The following is a 23934-nucleotide window of genomic DNA, read 5'->3' as shown; positions in this document are numbered from 1 at the left end:
AAAATAATGGAGTTATTACTTTTGATAACATAAAACACATTTTGCTTGCAATAGTGAAAAACTGATCAGAGTCTGACTGACTGATGTACTGACCAATTACCGCACAAATGAAAATGCTGGGTCCAGATGAAAACTGATTTCAAACGTTCGATAAACTGTTACAGGTTTCTGAAATTCCTGGGAAAGTAGTTGAAAACGCAAGACAGATATATAAAACCTTTTTGTAGCACACCATAACTAAACCGATTCCTGAAAAGTCTGGAATGTCAAAGCTTTCGCATGACAGTGGAAACATTATTTATCAGAAATATTTGATAAATAATTTATTTTCAAATACAATTAAGTATTGGCCAAATAACTGAGAACATATTTATTTTAATAACGTGGCGAAATGGGACATCACGTCAGTTCAATGTTTTCCACTTTGGGAAGGTTCTTCGAGTACCCGGTGAAGAGGAAACCAATCTGTTTCTATAGACAGGAGGATTTCAGTGCTACAGGTAAATCATAATATAAGAATCTGCTGTCTCTCTACATGAATATTGGCGATATATTGTCAAATTCTAGAAGTTCTTCGTCAGTTTAGCTTTCTTCGCGATCGATGCTCTAGAACCAATAATCACTATAGGTATCAAAGTGTCTACCTACGCTAAATCATTCTTAGGAAACTGAAGACTTTGATACTTACTAACTTTCAAGAGTACATAGTAAATCAACAAAAGGCAATATACACACAATAAAACTATCTTAACTGCGTCAGGTGAACCGCATAGAAAAATGGGAGAACTGCAGAGAAATACACAAACAGACTACGACAAATTGGTCGATTTGTTCTACACGCGACTTGCGGAGCAGCGCCAGTATAACCAAGTAAGATCCATTCACAAAACAATGGAATAAAATAATCCTAATTCATTAAAAATGAACTCAAAAATCACGTCGAAGTATAACATTTCGTTTGAGTAAAATGCTTCAAAACTTAGGTGCATAGGCAGGCCCGCCGTAAGCGGGCGTGCAGCGCGTGCACAGCACGCGGGCGGCAATGATGAAATAATTCTAATTCATTAAAAATGTACTCCAAAATCACGACGAAGTATAACATTTCGTTTGAGTAAGATGCTCCAAAACTTAGGTGCATAATAGGTACTTAAGCAGTCCATACTCATGTTTGCCAAAACAAATATAGCACCGAATCTTTCTATGCTAACCACCACGCATTCTATCGTAGTTCCTCATCATCATCATCAGCCTATCGCAGTCCACTGCTGGACATAGGCCTCTCCAAGTGCACGCCACTGAGATCGATTTTCGGCGTAGTACCTAAATAATATAAAACCTTTAGAAGCAAGCATGCGCGGTGTATGACCTATCGGGCTGGTATCGTAGGAGATGAAGGAGAAGGACCGCAGGTGGAGCATACAGAAGGTGGTGGAGCGCTTCCCGGGCTGGAACGAGGTCACCATCGCCAACCTGCACAGCTTGTTCCTGCTCTTCGATAACCAGTCCAACGGCATGCTAGGATTCGATGATTTGTTAGTCACACTTTTCTGATCTTCAGTATGAAAATGAGTTGATGTTACTCAATCCTGAAGGTATATTCTCCCAATCGAGTGGGTTCCCTGACGTTAAATTCCCTAAAAATAATTGCCTCGGCAGCCAGCACACGAAGGATTCCTTAGTTCTTAGGAAAACAGTCGATACATGAGTAATTCAATTGTAACCAATTTCTAAGAAAAGAACAGAGTAACTTTTATTAAAATATTAGTACTTTTTTTAATTTTAACGACAGCAGCTGTAGTATGGAAGTAGTAGGATAATCAATATTCATATTTATGTTTCCTAATCGCGATCTAGCGGCGCGGTCCTAGAAAGTCTAGGAGACGAGAGCGGCATGGATGTCCGCAAGGAGAAGTTCAATAACGCAGACACTGACAACGACGGTTGGATAACTTATGACGAGTTTCTATCGGTAAGCCCTGCCATATCATAGAAAATTTCCCAAATCAGGCTTTGGCATTAATTGCCTACTGACCTATATGGCTGTCAACCGGTAGGTAGTTCCTATTTTGGTCCATTGGACATTCACAAGCTTTATTTTTCTTGAAAAAAATTTGACATAGGAAAAAATATTTTTTATGAATGTGCTAGTAGGTATTCAGGTTTTCTATATATATTGCAGTTGGTATACAACTTCAACCCTGGTGAGGAGGGTCGCGTCACAGGCCTGGCCGCGATGTGCAATGACGTAGCGGAGAACATACAGTTTGTCAGCAATCTCACCGTGGGCGAGCAACTCGAGTACGGATTGTTTTGAATGTTTCATTGTTGTAATAAACTTAGTTTTATGTTTTTAATGTTGTTTTACTTCTTGAAATGAAAAGAGAAGCTAAAGTTAAGCATAACTGGTACAAAGTCCTCTGTCTGTATCTAAATGTAGAAAAGTTAGGAAAGTCTGTTATTTTGGGACTTTTCATTCCAACCACGGAAGAGAAAGAACGAGGTTACAACAAGCTTCTTTATATTATAGTTATAATATTTAAACAAGTGATAGCGATATGATCAAGCGATCCTAGCAAATAGGACGCGTTGCCAAGGATAATGGCCGCGTTGCCACGCGCTCGCACTTTTTGCTGATCCCTAGATCACACCCTTCTGACATACCCCTCGGCCGGCAACCGGTCAAGCTCGCGACACCACGCCCCTTCACGACGAACACAATAGCATTTCTATTGAAGTTTACTTTTATTAATTCGTTTGGTTATTGAAAGATGTGCGTTAGGTGAGGTTGATATTTGCTACGCCGTAGCCTTTGCCGTAGCACCATTTGTATTTGCATTGCAATTTGGAGAAAGAAGTTGCGTGTAAGGTTGTTTACGAGTTAAATAATAAAAGCGAAAATGTAAAATAAGTTTTTAATCTTAAACAATAAGAACATCACATCCAGTGCTCTGCCCGGTAATCAACATCGACAATCATAGCTACGACGAAACTTATCTGAAAACTGCGGACTTTTTTAACAGACTTTAAAAAATTCTGCTTCTCGATTTGGATGCGGCTCTTTCTAGCAGCTTCTCTATTGGTACTAATATCTTGGCTGGTCGTCATCGCTGAGCGAGTCCACATCGCTGAGCTCGTTGAGGCTCGGGTCGCAGGCGAGGCAGCGCGAGCCCGCCTCCTGCCAGCACTCTGCGCAGTACACGAAGGGACAGTTCGGCACGCTGCAGCAGTGCCAGCGACCTGATGAGCGCTGTCCTGGAGTAGCAGAAATATGGTTTAAGCTTCATGATAAAGTGTAGATTTTTTTGTTTGAATTCTTGGGTGCTGTTCTACATAACTTCAAATAACTTTGCCCGAATATTACACTTCTACTTATGGTCGTAACTGAAAGGGTCTCTCTCTCACTCTTGTTTATTTTACTGTCAACACTGGAGATTCCCCTCGAATATTAAAAGCAACATAATCACGCAATAGTCCTCTTTAAAATTACAGGTGAAAAGAAACCAGAAGTATCCTAATTCGTAATCGTTTACATTTTAACAGCTCCCAGTTTTTACTTACCAGGCCTAGGTTTCGTCTCGCCACATATGAGGCAGGTCATCCTGGCAGCGGGCAGGGCATCCAACCAACCCAGCATGTAAGGAAACTTCATCCTCAAACTGAGGAGGTTTTCACCAGAGAGATAATGAGCACGCACGGCTTGAACTGCTTTCCTATCAAATCGAAATAAACATGAACTTTATATTTTTTTCGGAAACAAGAAAATAAGTCTTTCTTTTTTTTCCCTCTTACCTGCGCAACGTTTTTTCCATTTTCATACGTTTTTTGAGGATGTCGTTGTAAAGATGTAATACACGCTGTTTTTCACGACAAGGATAAAAATAACTGCAGATTAGTCTGAAATAGACGAATCATAAAAACTTCAATACTGGAGATCAATTGACAAATATAGTTACTTCACATCTGCTATCAAATAGGGTTCAAGAAAGTATGTTTCATTTGGGATATTTTTTATGGTTGGAAGTCATCAAATTATCACTCCCACCATATTGGATGCAGCATAAAAGAGTGTCAATTTGTGTCAGAGGCTTACTGACTAGAACCCGACATATTCCTAAATGTAACCAGAAATTGACTATCAGTTTTCTTTCTACGGAGCAACTTACCTTCGCAACCTCAGCGTGTAAGGATTGACATACAACAGCAGCAATATCCAGACATATCCCCCGTATATCTTGAGGAAGTATATGGGGGGCATGGCGCGAGGGTGTGGTATGCACAGCCGGTTGGAGACCGCGCGTTTGTACCCGGGAGCTGAGGAGAGGTTTGATACAAGCCTGCGGAGGAGGGATGCTAGGAAACCTGTGCCTTCCACCTTGGGATAGAAAAGGAGATGGGTATTATGGAGTTAAATAAGTAGCTATTTTTTTGTTGACTCTGTTAGGTATTTATGGAAAACGAAAAAGGTATCGTTGACTTCAGCGACTTATAATAGGTTACATATTTTGAGTAGAGTTCAGCAAGTCCACTCTTGAAAATATACTTTATCTTCAAAAAACGTCCACAATATGTCTGCAGTTTTTGCGCTACTGTGCCAGAACCTAGGAGTAACTGCATAAACTGACCTCAAAAGAACTGTTCTATTCAACCACAATTTCACCTCAATTTTCAAATCCTGCGTCCCTTGCGACACGACATCGCTCTGCGCATGCTGTCGGACCACATCCAAGGCTTCGAAGAACAGTCTGTCCAGCATGACGAAGGTGGTAGCCGTGACCACCTCCAGCATCACCTTGAGGATCTGCGTCACCAGCTTGCCGTGCTGTGATGTGATGTACGAGAGCGAGTGGACGTCTATGTATTTGTTGCGCTCCATCTAGAAGGTGATCAAGGAACATAGAAAAATCCTCCTTTTTGGGAAGACGGTTAAAAAGTTATGCATGACATTTTATAAACCAGGTAAAATTAATGCGATGTTGCCATCGTTTTTATTATTGTAGCATGTCTGAATTTCACATGTAAAGCACTGGTACTAAGCTACATCCGGTGAGACTGGAAGCCGACCCCAACATAGTTGGGAAAAGGGCTCGGAGGATGATGATGTCTGAATTTCACATAGTCTCATCAACCTCTTCCTCCGAGCCTTTTTCCCAAACTATGTTGGGGTCGGCTAAATAGTCTACGTTTTATTTTTAATCCCTAGGTCTTCTCGTTCCTCAAACTTATTTCTTCAGTGTTGAAATAAAAGTCATGACCTTACAAATCCACGAGACATAAAATATTCTCACTGAACAAAAAAAATATACAATATTTTTTTACGAAGCGTGTATTTCCTACCTTCTTCAACGGCAACAGCGTAACAGCATGTTTCTTTTTCCTCTTCTTATCTAACTTCTTGAAGAAGCTGGTGATATAAATGTTGTCAAAGTTGATGCTGGTCAGGTACATGTCGTGGTACGTGACCGCTGCCATCACGATGCGTAGAAACAGTAGGGCCATGAACACGTTAAGCGTGATGATCACTAATTCCATGATGTTGTGCTTCTCTTCGAACGAGTGGAGCACACGCTCGCCGGTTTCCTTGGCATCCTGGATTTAGGGAGATTTTTAATTTATCCTGCTGTGATAGCAAAGCAAGGCGACCCTTCCTCATGACCCATAAGCCGGTTTGAAGTAAATAGTGTAAAAGCAATTCGGCAATCGGCAACAAAAGCATTAGAAGCTCTTTGGTAGGTCTGTACATAATGTACATTAATGACTCCAAAACAGCAATGCAAACCAATTTCTCTAATAAGGTAACTATTAATATGACGTCTTATTATTATCGTGCCTCTAAGATTACTATAAAGATGCAATGATTAGTTACTATCTACCTGATAATCATATAATTTGCGATGAAACTTAATTTTATATTTCAGATGAATATCATCCATATTCTCGCTTAGTGTCTGTTTTGCGTTTTCCAACGTCGCGAAACCGTCTCCTACTCCATCACCAATCTGAAATATTAAAGTTATCACTTGTCTGTTTACTTGTACCAAAGTCATTGTTTGTTTTACAGGGAACTACGAAGTCGATTATCTATCCCACATTCCCAGTCTAACGAAGGGCCGGGGTATTGGGTTGCTCGGGTAAATGCGTTGAGGTCAGATAGGGTGGTAACCACTCCTTGTTAAACGCTGGTACCTAGCTGCATCCGGTAAGACTGGAAGGCGACCACAACATAGTTGGAAAAAGGCTCGGGAGATGACGATATCTATCCCACATTGCTCGACCCCGGTTTCAAACCCATGCTTACCAACTAACAATCTTTAATAATTTCGAAAATAGAATATCAAACGATCAAATCATATACATATTATTATGTCACCTGTTTCCTACTATTACAGGTGTCACTATCGTGGAAAATCTGCATAAAGTTGCAGATATTCTGCAACCGGAGTGGCCAGCATAGCATCCAGGACGTCGACGGCGGCGCAGTATAGTAGCAGTTTTCATACGCCAAGGTAAAGGCCTCGATGCACACAGCCGACGCTTGCGTCAGCTTGTAGTAACATCTGTACTCCAACTTCTTTTCGTATGCGCTTTGGTAATAGTCGCCCATCGACTTTACCGGTATTTTACTGAAAGACAAAAGGGCAGGCTGTTTGGTAAGATGAAGTCAGCTTATAGAAAAAAAAATTGTGATGAAATATATCTATCTGTGTATATTCTCAGATATTTATTTTATCCAGGTCTCTCCGAGCTCTAGGTTAGTTCTAGGTAGGAAACAACAAAAATATTCCCCCAACATACATATAGAAATGTTGACACAGCATTTATCCCTTTATACATATGTTTATACTAACTGATATTTGTCTTCGATGTTATCGGAGCGCATGTCATTTCTCATCAACGTGTCCAGGCTGTTACTCTGGTCTCGATATGTATCAACTTCAGTATAATCGCACACTTCATGCTCTATCGGAGCTACTATCCCACGGAACGATCTAAAAAGAGAATGCACTTAATAAGTAAGACATAGGGCATTTAAAGCAAAGGTACATTATGAATTGAACAGAGTACCTACAAGACAAATTATAAAATCTGCGATATCTGCCTAGTGAAGTAAATATTTAAATGTAGAAAGTGTTCAGAAAATCTTAATATAAACATCCTACCAAAGTAATTAAACTAACTTTTCCTACAGAGCTAAGAACTAGAAAATGTCAAGGCTTTTAAAACTATATCGTCCACTTAGATATAGTGGGATCGCCCAAGCTTATTAACTTTGTGACAGAGTAGGTCTGTGGAAAAGTTTGTTTATGTACTGGCTTTGGCATAAAAAATAGAGAAATGTATGAAACATTTGTTGGACATTGGTAGGCACTAATCACGACTGACCCCTGGCTGTCAACTGCAGCGTTACACAAGGGAATGTCACACGCACGGCCTGTCGTACGATACGGGTAGTTATAGCAGTTGAAGGCTAGACTTTATAGCCTAGTAACAAAATAAAATTAAGTATTATCTTTTTAAAATATTATTGCTAATTTACCCCACAGAAATGCTTGCGTATAACGATTACATTTTGCGATTCAGGCTTACCTAAGTCTTCCGTAAGAGGAACGATAGGCCTACTTACTACCCATATACATTCCACACTCTTGGGCAATTATTATGGGAAACTTTAAAGGGACTGCTCAACTTGGGACTGCCAGATCAGATCGATAAATCAGATTTTATTTCCGAGTAGGCATATTTGTGGTATGTATGTTCTTTAGCTTTAACTAAAAAATATTATCAATCCAATTCCAACCTTAATGCGTCCTTCATTTGGTTCATATCACGTTCTAAACTGACCGCAGTCTTCTTGAAAGGTCCCGCCATTACGCTGTATCTCTCTTTAGTCAGGTTGAAAGACAGCTGTGTGCTGCACGCGAATACTCGCACCACTTCTCTTGCGTTCAGACCCATGTTTGTGATTGGTCCTAAGGTTAGACAAAATAAGGGATTACTAATAGTTAAATATAAGAGCAGCTTAAGAGACTTATGGAAGCTTACATTCGCCAGTGAACGGCAAAAAGAGATATGAAGACGAAGTCTGGTGATTTAACAATCGCACGTTTTGATAGGTTCCATCCACAGGCTACTTGTACTTGTTGTTGTGTTTCTATTTCAACAAACGCATAAGTTTTTTGTTGAAATAGAAACAACTTTGACCCTCATAAATTAATTTAAATTTTCTTAGGGTCAATTCCCACTGAAAGAGCAGCGGCCGGCAGCGGCCGTAAGAGCACGTAGACCGTATGAGCGGGGCGCGTCGCGCCGCGCTCAGTGAGAATTTACCCTTATAGTTTTAATAAAGAACTCTTCTCTCACCAGCCACTACATAAGTCAAAACGACTGCTTTTAAAACTCCTCGTCCAGCCTTCCCGCAGTACATCGGGAATATAAGCAGACATATACATCTTATTTGTATTGATATAGCGTTACCTATACCTGGAGGAATAGTCCATAGTTATCAATCACAATCTAGAAAAATCCGCTAAACATTAACGTGCTAACAGATATGAAGAGCCCAGTAGCTGTTTAGGTACTCTCACCTAGGTATAAACTAACTTTAGGCGGACTTTTCCTTTGAAAATTAGGTATATTGACTTAATTAAAAAAATGCTCATTTATAAGTAGTAATAGGTAGATTTTATAGACTTTTTAGGGACTTGAGCGTGTGCCTCAGCGAAGAAACCATTTATATATAAGCATCAGTAGACGGGATTTGAACCTCCCCTATATCCTGCAAGAACGATACATAATAAACTAACTTACCAAGTAATAAACTTATAACTAATGATAATTTAAATCCTGTATTATTAGGAAAAGGTATCCTCTTCAGCAAATAGTAATAATATGCTTGGCCCAATAAAAATCCACATATAAAACTGGTGCATCTCAAATTTCTTTTCTGATTACAATCTGAGAAGAATAATCTGTACAATGGAGGACATAGAAAACAAAAACATCTTCCTAGGCATCGTAACGTACGCAAACACATTTATAAATAAGTGCAAAATAAATATTATTGTTGTGGAATGTGTTGACAATTGTATTTCTTATCTGTAGATGCTGATAAGGAGTGTTTTTTTCTGCGTCAAAGTTTGCACCATAGAGGTTTTTCACTATTTGCATTTTACACAAAGGTCCGTTGAAATGCAGATCTCCATAGATGACATGCAATTATTTTTCAAATCATAAGGACACGCCTATTGCCATCTGAAAATACTATATACTCACACGATTTTTAAAATAAAACAACATGTAAATGTATAATCAAATTTATTTTCGATCATTGTTTAGTATAATTAGTCTTATCAAATTCAATACGTCTTGTATAGAGAACCTAGGTATTTACTGAGATGAGTTTAAAGAAAGTGCCTCAAGCAATCAACAGCAGCATTTCAAATGCCAATTTACAATAAATTAACGAATTACTAATCCCGCGACTAACGTCTATTAAACTTCAACACATTTCAACAAAATTTTGCTATTTATTTAATGAAAATGCTGTTCTATTACATATATACTTGTGTAAATATAAATGCTATATTTCGTACATAACAAGGGTTCACTTGTGGACAACATTATCTTAGTTATTGCTTTTCAATATCAATGGAGACAACCGTGCTCTTAAATATAAATAAAACAAAGTCATTAAGTTATATTTAACATTAAGTAGCTCTTAGACCAGTTACAAAACTCCTACAGACCACATTGACGATACAATTTAGTGTACAACACGCCAGGCGGGAGCGACTATGCGTAGCAATAATAGCTTAAAGCATAGCTTTAGTGAACATCTATACATAATGTTATATCTTAAGATAAACAAGTCTTATGCCAATTGCATTAACCAACAAAAACTAAGGCGAATTCAACACAAAAAAAATAATTAAATAGATGAAATGACGTATGTACTTCATGATATTTTTGGCGACAATGTCAATTTGACACTTTTTACCTATAAAACGATAGTGAAAAATAATCTGGGACTCCCAATATGACTATTCAGTACAAATAACATAGTTCGTATTACAAAGTGAACCCAATCTCTTGTCCCTATACGTAAGGCGAACTAACACGACTGCGACGAGACTTGCGTGTGAATTTAAGCGTTAAATACTGTCGATATGAAAACTATAACTTGACTAAATAAAAAAGTCTGCACTTCATCTTATTGGGAACTGATTCAGATGACCATCTCATTTGGTCGTGTTAGCTTTTGACACATAGCGTCAAAATATAATACAACCAAATTAAGAATGAGACATATCTCAAAGTATAGTCCCGCAAAATTACGACTATTCAATTCAATCAACTTACAATTTCCATCGACAATTTTACCGCGCAAATGACAAAACACATGCTGTCACTGTCATGCTAGTAGAAAAAGGAAGTTGTGCGAGCGAGACAAGTCAAGCGGGTTGGAACGAGTGGTGTAGCTGACGAGTGTTACGCGAGCGCGATGGGCGGGTCTTCGTCGTCGTGTTCGGTTATCATCGGCTCCGGCTTGTCGTCCACTTCGGGAACTTCCAGGATTTTGGGCCCGTACAGCAGCAGGTATGCGCAGTGCCAGTCACCTGAGAGAAGGAAATAAGGAAATTAGAGTAGAGTTTCAGGGATACTGTTACTAATAACTACTACTACATACTGTAAAGTGATCGGCACTTATGTTGAAAAATAAACTTACGTAAGCATTACTATAGTAACAAAGTATAAGTAAGACAAGTCACGAAAGTTTAGCTTTCTTTTTAGCTTGACTGTAACACAATTTTGTTCAGGCAGGATACACTGGAGAACAGTTTATACCTCAACATGACGGATAACATTCAATTTACATGACGCTGCATTATTTCTTAGCGTCCTGCAACTTTAGTACTACAGTTGCTGGGGTGCATCTTCCATTCCATTTCCCCTCTAGTGTATCTGTCCTATCAAAGCTTTAGTTATAGTTTAAAACGTCGCCTTCGTCGTCACTGAACATTGTTCGAGTAGCAGTGTAGAAACCAATTCTATGTAGAAGCCTTATGTTTGAAATTTAGTTGTGGAGCTACATCCAAGCTTCGGTAATAAATGTACCCACCTCCGCCGCTAAGCTTGAGCACCTCATCCTCGGTGACGGGCGTGACGGCGTCGTCGTCGCAGCGCAGCCACGCGTCGCCGCGCGACACCCACGCCACGTAGTGCCCCGACGACGACGAGCGCCCGCGGTGAGTCAGCACCGCCTGCAGGCGGTAGTAGCCGCTGTTGTTGCTGCCTACGTCTGTGGGAATAAAGTAACTTAATATGACGCTCGAACCTTTTGCTTTCGGTAGTACCTATAGCCTCCATGTTAAGTTTTTTTTTCTGTTTGCTGTAATACTGTAAACAATAAACTTCTATTCTATATACTAATAAAATAATAAATTTACTTTGATAAAAATATAGGTACATATTTATGCATAAAAAAATAAATGCACCATCGCGTCGTTTACCTATCTATATAGTTATCGGCACGAATCTTGAGCTCTGACCTATGTCTGCCCAGAAGTGATTTATTATTAGCAAAGAACCAATCCCAAATGACGGTTATGACACGATGCACTGCGGGTCAATCACCGCTTTAGCCCGCCCCCGCGCCTCACTTCATACCATAAAAGGGACCCAAGGCGCTCAAGATTCGTACCGATAACTATACTATAATGTATTCTTAACTGATATATAAAGAGGAAAAATTATTGTACGTTTATACCAGAAATGATCCAAAATGACTAAACAATTCTTTCACTGTTAGGAAGCTAGACTATTCCCGAGTTACGAGCTGGAATGGAGCGACTGAATCTTCAACCCAGTTACCTAGCTAATTCTCATGTGTGAGACTTTCTGACTTCTGACTCCCAGTAACAACTGGCTAAGATGTTATCTTGACAGGAACCAACAATTTAATACAAAAAAAACAAATTGTGGAAGATTGAACAAAACTAAGTTTACCATTAGGGAACCAGTAAGGGATGGATCTCGTTGGGTCCTTCTTCTTAACGTCCTTTGTACTGTCACCGTGGTTCTTAGAACTTAACGATGTCTCCACTGTCGCGTCCTCGTATTCCTGCGAAATAAAATGAAAACATCTTATATTCATTAATAGTCAAATAGATTTTTTTTTAATGGTCATTCCATAAAAAAAAATCCATTTGACTATTTATAATGATTTTATTCTTTGTGACTCTAACTGTGGACCATTCGTCAATCATTATTTATTATTTAAATACATAAAATAAAATAGTACTTTTGTTTAATATTCAAAATCATTCTCCAAAGGCCAGTGTAAGTGGTCTAACGATAGCCAAAGTATTATCCTTCCTAATAATTTAAAGAAAGGTACACAGATAGTCTACTTTAAAATCTGAGATAGCTCCTTTTATCTGGTTGTGGGATGAAGTTCCCTCGATTCGCCGGGAACAGCAAGTTATTCAATCATCATAAAAATATCATATTAGGTTACAAATCTGACCTTAAACTTATTCCTCATGGGCATGAGCCTCTCCTGCAGCTCGGGCGAGCACAGCTCGTAGACGTCGAGCTCGAGCGGGAACTTCACGTCCTTCAGGATCTTGGCGTTGATGGACTCCTTCTCCTTGTAGTAGAAGCGCACGAACTGCACCGTCAGGTATGCAGGGAGACGGCTGATTTTGCTCTGAAAACCAACCAATTTCGGTTAAATCCACATGAAACTTGAATATGTGTATAAAAAATAAACTCGTTTCTGTCCATGTCAAAATTACGAGTATTAGTAGGAGTACGATCTAATGATTGTACAGTTTTATAATTATTTGCTAAGATTTCCTGTGGTAAAAAACTGCTGCCTGCTTGCAGATGGAGAGCGACGCTCCAGTGCTTTGAAACGGTGAAAAATAGCATACGATCAGAAAGAACCTTAAAAATCTAATCCAATTTATTCAAATTTCTCTGTTTCTCTTTACCGCAGCCTCGCTTGATTTCTATGTACTTCTATTCTTAATGATATCTATTAACTTACGGTTTTGGTGTAGATCGCGTCTCTGCCGAGGGTTTGTGACATTTTTGTGATTTGCTCTGACATTTTCTGTAAAGGAAAAAAACATATATTTAATAACATAACATTATAACAGGAAGACATGTTGTGTCTTTCATGTTTCGTTACCAGTTAGATGCAGAAGAAATAATAAATTCTTTATCTGTTTGCATTCACTTTGACTGATCCAAAGTGTCGTAATTTTGCGATCTTGGTTTTTTTTAATGATGTTGATGTCTAGAATAAAAATTTTAAAACAATAATAATCCCCAACTCACAGATCTGAGCCCGGACTGCAGATACTTGACGTCCTGCGAGATGAAGCAGGAGAGCTGCAGGAAGGTCTCGGTGGTGCGCGACGGCGCCTCCTCCGCCTCCGCGCACACCAGCTCCACGTCCAGGGTGCCGCCGAAGTACTGCTCGATCACTGTCGACCTGACGAGAGACGGTACATTGTGACAATCACGTGGATGGAATATTAATTAAATCATATATGTAGTAGGGGTGATGTTAGGCACAAATGAAAAATTCTGAAGCCGATAGATTGGTTCTTGTGTTACTTTAATGGAAAACAACACATAACAAAGTTGTGAACAACATCATTTCAAAAATGAAATTGAAATTTTTATACATTCATATTTTGAATAGAATATTTGTTCCAGTGTGGTTACTGAGTTGTTTAGGGTGTTTCTGAAGTGTTTTGTAAAACAAACAAAAATAAAAATTTCATCTCTGTTGAGTTGATTGAGTAATCAAAGAATATGCCTATGAATATGATTTCAAGCAATACAAATGCCACCTTTTTTCAAATGGATTAAATTACAATAATGACCTGTTAGAAGGCTGGTTAGGCGCGGCAGGCAACCTGGCCTGCAGCGCGCGGATGATCTCGGCCCAGCACTCGGAGGCGTCCTGCTGCGCCAGGCCGCCGGCGGGCCCGCGCTCGGCGAAGCGCGGCGCCGTGGCGTGCAGCGCGCGCAGCAGCTTGGCGGCCGCGCCCGCGCACGCGCCCGCGCCGCCGCCCTCCAGCGCCGCCAGCGTGTCGCTCAGCGCCGCCGTCAGCTCGCCCGCCGTGCCGCCGCCACTAGCTACACACGACAATACATTGCTTGTTATAGAATGGACTCCGAAACTATTGACGCGATTTGAAAATCTATTTTAGTGCTGGGAAACTTTAAAATGTAGATGTTAAAAAAACCTAATAGGAGCGGTTAGTTAGAGATTTATCACCTAATGCACACTACCGTTAGTGCATTAGAAATTAAGAAATAAGTTTCAAATAATAAAGTATGTTATTTTTCCCTTAGGTCTAATTTCTGTTTCTATATTCCATGTTGATAATATTCGTTTCCATTCAATAGAAATTTCTCAAGTACAAAATAAAATGTTCAAAGATCCACTCTTAGATTAGTTAGGTAATTCATTCTGGGAATTACATATGTATTATAATGATTATGAGAGCTATTTTCATAAAGTAATCCAAACTTACATTTATCATAACTAAGTAAGGCATTCTTAAGTTCAGGTACTGTTTTGAGGCACTGCACTGTCGCGTTCATGTAGCAAGTGTTGCCCAAGTTGATCAGACCCTCGGCAAGTCCAACTGAAACAAATATATATCAGTTCGTTAGTACTCTGGCAAGAAGGCTAAATAGTTACACTGTGCCAGAATATATGTTAGTGCACAAGCCTTGGTACAAACATAGGCGCACTCTAATAGTCTGATGGGATGACAATCGGAGATGGCCGGAAGGAGATACTGCACGATACCAAAAATTACATGCCCTCTGACATCACACCCATACAGAGTATATCAAAACTATCACAAACATATGCTACAGGCCAACCTGTTACTTTTTAATGGAAAGCTCAAATACCATAGGTATTCAGTCATGATACTCACAGCTGTGGCCAGTTCTGACTCGTTCATGTCTTCAACAAAGCGTGTCTGCTCCACTGGGGCAGCAGGCACATCTTCCTCCTTGCTGCCCATCACCAGCACCAATGCATTCTAGAATAACACAACAATGTTTTATTTTTGGTGAAAAAATCTTATATTATGAATGTGTAAGTTTGTATGAATTGATGTTTCTTCCTCTTTTATGCAAATGCTGCTGGAAATGTGGCAAAAACATAGCTTGAATAAAGAAATATTGAATTAGTAGTAGCCTAAAAAAGGGTACTACTAATTCAATATTTCTTTGAATACATAGTTTGTTGCATATTGGTTTTTAAGATTACAAAGTAACAAAATGGTGGTTTAACATAACAGTCACATGTGTGGTGCATATATCTATGGTGTGTATATTTTCAATTATCAATTCAATTACAAATTCAAGAAATAATATTATAATTTGAATAAATAATTGTTTTCAAAAAATTTTAGTCCATTCATCATTTTTGTTCACAAACCAAACAGCAAAACACTCAGTAAACTAAAAATAGTATCCTCAGCATACACTTAAAGAGTTTGTTTTAAAAATACTAATTTATGTATAAGTAAATGAGTCATTGGCCTTGTCACATGTTTACCTCAAACACAAGGTGACAGGTCATTGAATTGTAGTTAGTGATGCTTTCGATAAGTTTCCATTTTAAATAAAATGTAAGAGTTATTTGGGAACTACTTCTTCTATATTTTTTAATGACATTATTTCCACATCTTATTGCAATAAATGGCATTCTATACCTGTTAAAATTTGGGTGGAATAAATATAGACATGCCCCATGCTCAACAATAAGTAAATATAAAAACTATATATCTTGCAATATTAATAAGTTATTTACAAATTAGTTTGTTATAAAAAAGTGATTTTCATTCAAAAGGTGAATATTAATCAAGTTTTACTTTTATGAATTTTGTTTCTATTAATTTGCATTTATACATTTACTTATAGGATAAAATTTTAAATACAGTTAAGTACTTCAGTTGATATGAGGTTGGCTAAAAAGTCATCCTTTTATGTCTTTTATTAACACAAATATGCATACTGCTGCTATTTCGGTTCTTATTCATAATATAGGCAAGTACTTACATTAGTCAACTTGAAGTTGGCCCATGAGTCGTCCCTCAGTGTGACTCCCTTGCAGACCACCTTCTGCCTCTCCGGCTGCACCCCGGTCAGGGCGAAGATTTGTGCCTTGAACACCACGGGATCATCATCCGTATTCACCTCCACTCCTGGGTACATCTCCTTGCCCCATTTTACCTTAACTGCATGTACAAATAATAGATATTAATTTTATGATATTGGGAATCTTTAAACATTGTTTTTAAGGTACTTAATATTGTGTATCTCAGTCTCGTGTCTCAGTCAGTGTGAAGATGTGTGCCTTCCACACTACATCTGTGTTCACCTTCACTCTAGTCTGGTAGGGTCTATTTTACCTTAACTGCATGTACTTAATAGATATAATTATTAATTTTCTGATACTAGGACTCTTTTATGTAGTGAATAGTATATAGTGGGGTCAGTGGGTTGTCTTAGGGGAGTAGTAGTGTAATAGTATGTAGTGGTACTCTTCTAAAAGTGAAAATACTTATAACTATCAAGGAAACACGATTAGTCGACACTTTATTTATTTTTCGTGTTTGTGCATTATGAGTGAACCCATGGACAATACATAGAAACTTCATGCAGTATCAAAGGAGTTTCAGTATTCATCTCTGCTGCATTGTGGAAAATAAGATTCTTATTAAAAAAAACATACCGAATGCCGGGTACGTTTCACAGACGAATAAGGTAGCGTCATGACGATGCACTTTTACTAATTACAATAACTCTTATCGTCTTAGTACTACAAATATGTTTTAAAATGATCCTATGCGAAAAGAGTCATTTAAAATGTTAATTGAAAAAATAAAAGTTAAATGACAGTTGGAAAAGCGATAACCTCAATGCTGAATGATGTAGCATTTTCTGAAAGTAACAAGTAAATAACTCTAGCAATTACCTGAAACCTTAGGCATTATGGTGTATTGCCACGCAACACTTTACTGCAGAAGATAAATTCAAATTCACATAAACTTGCGAGAAATTGAAAGTCACGATTTGCATCCGGACTGATGACAAAATTGACAGATAGATTTTGGAAATGACAGAGCTACTGTAATGACATAAAAATTACATAGACAAAAAAAGTGACGTTCCGATTCAAGCAGAAAATACTCTGCGATACAAAATCGTTCAATTTTGTTACATTGTTTTATTTTTAAAGTAATAACTGATAAATAATTAATGGACGCATTAACAACTACCAAATAACATAGGATTGAAAAGAACACAGTTTTGTCAAATAAGTAGAGTTTAGAAGAGCACTATATCGTTTCATGTAAAAGTTACATTAAGAACATTATGCATTACTCTTTCACATCTTCATCAACATCGTTATTTACTAGAGTTTTCCCAATCATATTTGGGTCGGCTTCCATTCTAGAGTATAGCTAAGTACCAGTGATTTACATGGAGCGACTGCCTATCTGACCTATTTTGAATCTTCATCATGCAAAGCAGTTTGCAGCATTGTATTTATCTACATAAATATGTTTTGCCATATAACATAAATACCACTCACTAAAGGCCATGCGTTAGTAGGTCAAAGTACACATAAGCGCATTTGGTGGTTGAGACAGTCCGTAACATTTTCTCGAAGGCTTTTTCTCATGTGGTCGCACGTCTCACTTCACGCGGGAGCCACTCGTTCGATGAACTTTCCACCGGCGAAGGCTGCGCAAACGCCTCCAGGCGCGACAAGCGCACGCCAGTCTCTACACACAATCCCCGAGTGGTTGACGTTGTTGTAACTTTTTCTCGTGATTCCGCGATTTTCTCACGACCAGTTAATGCTCATACTAGTACACTAGTGATATAAGTGAAGTGATCGTACAGTGGATATCGCCAGTGGTTACTGTTAATAAATAAGAAATTAAATCTGTATTGCGGAATGATAAACGGACTTGTGAAGGAACATCGACTGCCGAAGTCTACTGTAAGTTTGTAAGCTTTTGTGGTTAGATTTAAGAGCAATAGGTTTATTGCCGGTGGCTCCATAGGTGTGGAAAAGTAGGCGTTAACTGCTTACCACCATTTAATGCTTTACAAATGAAGCACAAAGTGTTGTTGTCCTACTTGATGTTTACAACACCCTGTGAATACTTTACTTAAGTTACGATTAAGTGTTGAGCGTTAAATATTCATTTAGTTTGTATTCAATGTCTAAAGTACTTAAACGGGATTCATGAAATTAAGAGGCCATATATGTATGTATTCATACATGGGGCCATACAAGGGGCCAGCCAAAATACACACAAAAGATGAGGTACTCAGGTAGTCTTACGGAAATCTCAATCATCAGTTAATATAGTATTAGAATTCCACTTATGTACTCTCTATTTTCGCTTAACGTACCTAACATCAAAATGTGCCTGTATTTATCAGGTATCACCTACAATATGTTATTGCAACAAGTTATGTTAAAGATCTAAGCTTAAGAATACCTAAGTAAATTCTCTAAAAATTTGTTAATTCTATCGACTTTCGTCAAACGACGACGATCTTCAAATAACTCAACAACGCCCAAAATATTCGTAGGCCGATTAGCATAACACATCGTCATTTGTCCAAACAAACTAGAATCCAGTCCAAGTTTACCTTTGTATTAGCGCGAGCGCTGCTTAGAATATAAAAAAGCTTTGGGCAATCGCAAGCGCGGATTCCTCGTGATGTTTTTGCCTTGGCGTGAGGAATTTATAATGCAGTGGCCAGGACTTTACGTTTCATTTACCTGACGCTAATAGCCCGGCCGCCGTCCGCGCCCGCGCAGATGCCATAATGATAACATTTCGCTTTACTACTTACTTGTTCTTGTCGTGCTCAACGCTCCCTCTACTTATGTTTTCCTAGTACTCGGAGGCTATTCAGGATTTAATAGTTGCTTTTTTAGCTATTAACCACACTCGTAAGTAATAAAAACTGAACTCGCAACAGGTGCACGGTTCATTGTCATAGTTTTTTGCATGGCTCAAAAATGTTCCGTGGGCATTCCTCAAATTCTCATTTATAATGTCTGCTTCAGTAATGGTACCTACAAAACATTCAAATCAAACCTAACATCAACTTAAGTACGTTTTAATACTGTTTGACGAGGCAGCCAAAATATTTACTGCTGTTGAATGAGCCGCCGAGAAGGAATGCATTGTCGAAAAAACTGTTGACGTAAAAAGCCAAAGAATGATTAATTATCTGCTGAGCGTTCAAACCGAAGTTTTTCTCTTCGCACTTTCACTATTACATGTTTAGAAGAACTATAATTGTTTGAAGGTATTGTGTGGCCAGTTTCTGTATGGCAAAAGATCGAAAATAGTAAAACTAAATTAACTCAATTGTGTCAAAAACATTTTGAAGACACCATAGTGCCAAACAGGGCATTGTATTAGCATAAAGAGAAATACAATTAATAGCTCTTATAAAATAAATAAAATTAACGATGATTTGAGATACCTGATTCTATATAGAGGTTTTCCTCTGAGGCAAATTGGTCTGATTGAGGAAAATGTTCATAAAAACTGGACTATTGATGATTATTGCAGGTGTATATCGTAAGTATATAAATACACTGCTATGAGAATCTTGTAATTCTTGATCTGTTAACCATCTTGTCAGGTCCTTAAGATAAAGGCAGCACCTAGTTTGGGGACCACAGAACTTTTAAAAATGTCTCCCGTAGTAGAGTAGTTATAGCGTAATTATGTATTAAATTATCTTAAGGAGACATTTGTTAATCAATAAACTGTATCATTATCAACTTAAGTTAGAGTTTCATTGTGGACTTAGTCGTGTTCAGATTAGACAGAATCATTACACAAATGTAATTGCCTCTTTAACTAGGAGCACGTTCGCAAAGTACCTAAATATTTCAGATATTACGAATATATGTTAATGAATTTAATTGTAATAAGAAGCTCGTCTGAAGGTCGAGCCACCTGTCGACCGTCAATTGTTTCCTCTTCAACCAGTTTTCAGTAATTAACTAGTATTAAAACGACGCGAAACGGTAATTATGTGCTCCGAACGTCCAATACTTTCTCGCTTATACTTATTTATTAACTGAAGATAGTCGGCAAAGTTGCTAAGCGGTAACAGCCTATTAATATGTACTTGGATATTATTTATTCTTCGTTTTAATATGTGAGTTAATCTTAGCTTCGTTTGCGGCGGGAATACGCAAGTTATCTTGCTAATCATTTGCTTACAGTAATAATATAATAAATAGGTACTCTGTGGTTGTAAAATGTGTCATTAATTGTAATCATGTGGTACAGTTAACTTTATTTAAACTGGTATAACTCTATTAGCTTTAAGGCACTAATGAAACAAGTCAGCATTCGTAAACAAGCTACTTTTTCCTAGCGTGATGTAATGATCATAAAATAACTATAGATATTGTCTATGTCTCACATATTTCCATATTTCCCACGAACAACGGTCCGTGACCACAAACCAATTAACCCTGTGGTTTGAAGCAAGGGTAAATCTGATACAGCCAACGCGTTCAAGAATTAGAATCACGTATCTGATATCAAAAAATAAATCATTTATCCTGGCAATAATTGAATGAGATTATTGCCAGATTATTGATAGGTTTAGGTACCTACCTATGGCTACTGACACTAAAACGTGGTAAACGTGGAGATTTTAAGAAGTTGTTTTCTTTTTAAAATTTTCCTTTTGCCACTGATACGGTCATTAGGCAACATTTTTCGAAAAGTTTGATGATAACATCTACATATAAGGTTACAATAAAATCTAGATTTGAATGAATTTGAATAATAATGCACATTTTAACCTTATTTATGCAAATATTTGTCTGTTTTTCAAAACAACCGGTTGATTTTATTGTCCTGAATTAATTAGAGAGCGAAACGTCCTTGAAGAGAGAGTTGTCTTGTGATTTTTGAAACTCGTTCTCGTTAAAATCTAATAACAAATAACGGTAAAATCTGTATAAAAATTTAGGTAAAACGCTGAGTAGGTACCAGGCAAGAAAGCCACACCACATACCAACTGACATGAAAGTGTGATGCCGTTTTAATGCAGGTCTTTGAGAACAGCCAAAGGTTTTGTTTTATCCAAATGATTAATGTCCTTCAGACAGTTTTTGTATGGACTCAACTGAGTAGTAGTTACCTATTTTTAAGGATTCATGGTTCATCATAATCTGCCTAGCCTTGTCCTAATGTTTATATAATCATATTTTACGATTTGTATCTGCATATACTTATCTCTATAACTCCTGAGCTATTTGTCTTCACTGTGATTGGTTTTCGTGGCCGGATTTCGATCTCTTGTCCCAGACATTATAACTGAGTATGTGGTCTACAAAACAGACAACGGGGTTACTTTTTATATAACTTTCAAATAAATGTAGTAATAAACAGGGTCAAGTAAAGATTTAATTTTTTTATTAACATTCGCTAATTTTCATGTCTCACGTCTGTGATTTCGTTTTAAAAGTCAGTGAAACTATTAATCAATGTTTTTTGGTTTGTTCTTAGTTACATTCAATGACACGCAGGCTTTGTCGGCCTTTTTGTTTTCGTCTACATATAATGGTTTAGTTTCAATAAGAAGTTTTTTATCCAGTCTTGTTTTATTTAAATTGAAATCTGATTTTCGCTGTATTGAATTTTAATTAGTGATTCTTGCTAACCCGCTTTCAGTAATAGCGTTCTCACTTATGGCTTTAATACATACATTAGTTTTATTAGACATGATTCATCTTTTTTTATTCTCTCCCCAGATCATAGGTAATTGCCAAAACTTAATTGAATTTGTTACAAAAATTATATACATAAATATGTATTATTATTTAGGCGACGTTTATAACTGGCAATTATTTCAATACATTCTACAACATTATTCTACAAATATGCGGTTAAGTCAAAATTCACAATAATAGTGTAAGCAGACGTTATTTATCGCTAAATATGTGTGTTAATACCGCCGAGTTGACGTAAATGAGCACTTGAGCGGGCGGTAAAATATAACCAGAGACAATGTTTGCTAGAGCTGAGAAAGCGGGGAAAACCAATAAAATGTAAAAAGTTCTTAACGCCCGACGTTTGTATGAGGAGATTCTTATAAACTTGAAGACTTATTACTGGATATGATCTATTGATCATTACTCATAACTAATAAATAACTCATTGTAAGGAAACTAGCACAAAACGGTTTATATGGCACATGTAGGTCTGTACAATTTTCCATTGTTTCAGGAATCGTGAATGTCAAATGTCATTTCAAATAAGTTCTTGCAAGCTTCTATTAAATGTCACACAAGATGTACGGTTCAAGTAGGCCCCATGGAGAAGGACAGGCGAGAAACGGAGAAACTCTATAGACAGTTAAAACTCGGCCACAAGCCGATTAATTGAAGCGTAATTCTGCATCAAATTATGATCTTATAAACAAACTAGCAAAGCTAACATGCTTACAATCTATACCTCTTTATTATGTCAATTATGTATCCATCTATAACTGATAATCATCTTTTAACAAAAGGCGAATGAACGACGTGATAACATGGGACGTAGTCACGACGTAAACTGCATGGACAGTAAGACAGATAAATAATTGAAGCTTGATTCTGCAGGTAATGGCGAGCTTACAAATTCGACCTCTTCATTATATCATTTCCGATAGCCTTTGACTAATCAGCATCTTTCAACAAAAGACAGATTGGTAGATAGATACATAAATACGTACGAATAATAAAACCTCATTGGTGATGGTCAGATTCAACTTTCCCAAACTATGAATATGCATATTATCACAATACACTAGGAAATATTACCCAATGAATAATCCGTGTCAATACATGACATATTACACTAGCCGCCAGTGAATCCGGGCCAGTTACAAAACATTTATGTCACTAACATCATAAAAGTTAACTTGACGAAATTGAAACTTAAATGACCCAGTTTTGTGACGTTTATCAAATTTTAATTTGATTATTTATGTAAAATTTTTGTTGATTTTGAAAAAGGTTGAAGTCCAATATTGTGGAATAGAAAGTGAATTAATTTTAAGAACCTATATTAGTATTAGCGAGTTTGTCTATTATTCACTTTTCGTGTTAAACATAGGATATATTTTATTCCGGTACAGGCAGCGTACCCACAGGACGCGGGTGAAACCGCGGGAAAACGGCTAGTTTTATAGAAAGTGAATTATTATTTTTTACGTATATTTGCATTCGTGTTTATGCTTAATAAAGTATATGAAGAACATCTTAATAGCTAGTTATAAACTTAGTAATTAATAAATTTGGTATCGCAAATTAAATCGCGCAGTGAAATAAAGATAGAATCGAATCAATCTTCGATCTGAAACAAAAACTAAAGCATTTCTAAACGAAACGTGAGAGTTCCCGTGATGACAATTATAGTTTAATTGGTTTCAATTATTGGATTGAACTTTGAACTCAGGTTTTTTATATCTTAGCTGTTTCTATCTTGGCTGTTCGTCCTCAACATTTATGAATAGGTAGAAGGTTCATCTTGTCTCCTGGATGCATGCATTCTCTCATTCGAAGATGACTGAGCATACGAAACAAACTAAAACTAAATTTCTCTCAGTTTCGTTAAAAACCAAAGCCATGGAACAGAAGCCCCGTCTTCGTATGGAATAAAGTGCCCGAAAATGTGTGCCCAACAATTCAAAAGGGGCAGAAATTCGGACTGTATCTTTGTAGCATGTTATTTTCACATAATTACCTAATTAAATCGATTATAATTGTAATATACCAATATAAGGCTACTAACATGAGCATAAATTCTGTAGAATATGTTCCCAGTAACTCGACCATCA

The 23934-nt window shown here is 37.5% G+C and overlaps 4 protein-coding genes across 4 annotated transcripts in view; 2 read left to right on the top strand and 2 right to left on the bottom strand.

Annotated features, from left to right (window-relative positions):
* The first annotated feature begins 276 nt into the window (after positions 1-276).
* Positions 277-2354, top strand: LOC110370083 (uncharacterized). Its single transcript, XM_021325845.3, has 5 exons — positions 277-500; positions 761-870; positions 1387-1532; positions 1855-1969; positions 2180-2354. Exons 1-5 carry the CDS (start codon positions 392-394, stop codon positions 2312-2314), a joined length of 615 nt encoding a protein of 204 aa, XP_021181520.1. The 5' UTR covers positions 277-391; the 3' UTR covers positions 2315-2354.
* A 703-nt stretch (positions 2355-3057) lies between these two features.
* Snky (sneaky) lies at positions 3058-9116 on the bottom strand. The gene is made up of 12 exons (XM_021325498.3): positions 8806-9116; positions 8359-8478; positions 7796-7967; positions 6846-6986; positions 6368-6620; positions 5871-5996; positions 5335-5586; positions 4658-4873; positions 4164-4372; positions 3790-3894; positions 3559-3710; positions 3058-3252 (listed from the first exon to the last, which is right to left on the bottom strand). The coding sequence occupies exons 1-12, from the start codon at positions 9029-9031 to the stop codon at positions 3083-3085; spliced, it is 2142 nt and encodes a 713-aa protein (XP_021181173.3). The 5' UTR covers positions 9032-9116; the 3' UTR covers positions 3058-3082.
* A 179-nt stretch (positions 9117-9295) lies between these two features.
* LOC110369884 (ubiquitin carboxyl-terminal hydrolase 14) lies at positions 9296-17174 on the bottom strand. Its single transcript, XM_064038132.1, has 11 exons — positions 17018-17174; positions 16099-16277; positions 14963-15074; positions 14553-14666; positions 13896-14151; positions 13342-13498; positions 13049-13114; positions 12524-12706; positions 12004-12118; positions 11117-11296; positions 9296-10613 (listed from the first exon to the last, which is right to left on the bottom strand). The coding sequence occupies exons 1-11, from the start codon at positions 17031-17033 to the stop codon at positions 10486-10488; spliced, it is 1506 nt and encodes a 501-aa protein (XP_063894202.1). The 5' UTR covers positions 17034-17174; the 3' UTR covers positions 9296-10485.
* Positions 17175-17639: 465 nt separating this feature from the next.
* Positions 17640-23934, top strand: part of LOC110378331 (ras-related protein Rab-23) — a 34028-nt gene continuing 27733 nt past the window's right edge. The window contains 1 exon segment of the mRNA XM_064038186.1: positions 17640-18052. The gene's annotated coding sequence lies outside the window, so the exon portion shown is untranslated.

Source organism: Helicoverpa armigera, chromosome 15 (genome assembly GCF_030705265.1).
Source record: "Helicoverpa armigera isolate CAAS_96S chromosome 15, ASM3070526v1, whole genome shotgun sequence".
Classification (NCBI taxonomy): Eukaryota; Metazoa; Arthropoda; class Insecta; order Lepidoptera; family Noctuidae; genus Helicoverpa; species Helicoverpa armigera.
Note: the sequence above shows the minus strand (reverse complement) of the source record. Positions and strands in the feature narration are given on the sequence as shown.

What these genes read in the sequence shown, in the direction of transcription:
- LOC110369884 (XM_064038132.1), bottom strand. An exon ending in CTTACTTAGTTATGATAAAT is followed by an intron (nt 14,152 to 14,552) that starts GTAAGTTTGGAT and finishes TGTCGTGTGTAG; the next exon opens with CTAGTGGCGGCGGCACGGCG. An exon ending in CCATGAGGAATAAGTTTAAG is followed by an intron (nt 12,119 to 12,523) that starts GTCAGATTTGTA and finishes TTTATTTCGCAG; the next exon opens with GAATACGAGGACGCGACAGT.
- LOC110370083 (XM_021325845.3), top strand. Translation starts at nt 392, where the DNA reads ATGGGACATCACGTCAGTTCAATGTTTTCCACTTTGGGAAGGTTCTTC. An exon ending in GGAGGATTTCAGTGCTACAG is followed by an intron (nt 501 to 760) that starts GTAAATCATAAT and finishes TAACTGCGTCAG; the next exon opens with GTGAACCGCATAGAAAAATG. An exon ending in ATGCTAGGATTCGATGATTT is followed by an intron (nt 1,533 to 1,854) that starts GTTAGTCACACT and finishes ATCGCGATCTAG; the next exon opens with CGGCGCGGTCCTAGAAAGTC.
- Snky (XM_021325498.3), bottom strand. Translation starts at nt 9,031, where the DNA reads ATGTGTTTGCGTACGTTACGATGCCTAGGAAGATGTTTTTGTTTTCTA. An exon ending in GCAAATTATATGATTATCAG is followed by an intron (nt 5,587 to 5,870) that starts GTAGATAGTAAC and finishes CCCTAAATCCAG; the next exon opens with GATGCCAAGGAAACCGGCGA. An exon ending in ATGGAAAAAACGTTGCGCAG is followed by an intron (nt 3,711 to 3,789) that starts GTAAGAGGGAAA and finishes TCGATTTGATAG; the next exon opens with GAAAGCAGTTCAAGCCGTGC.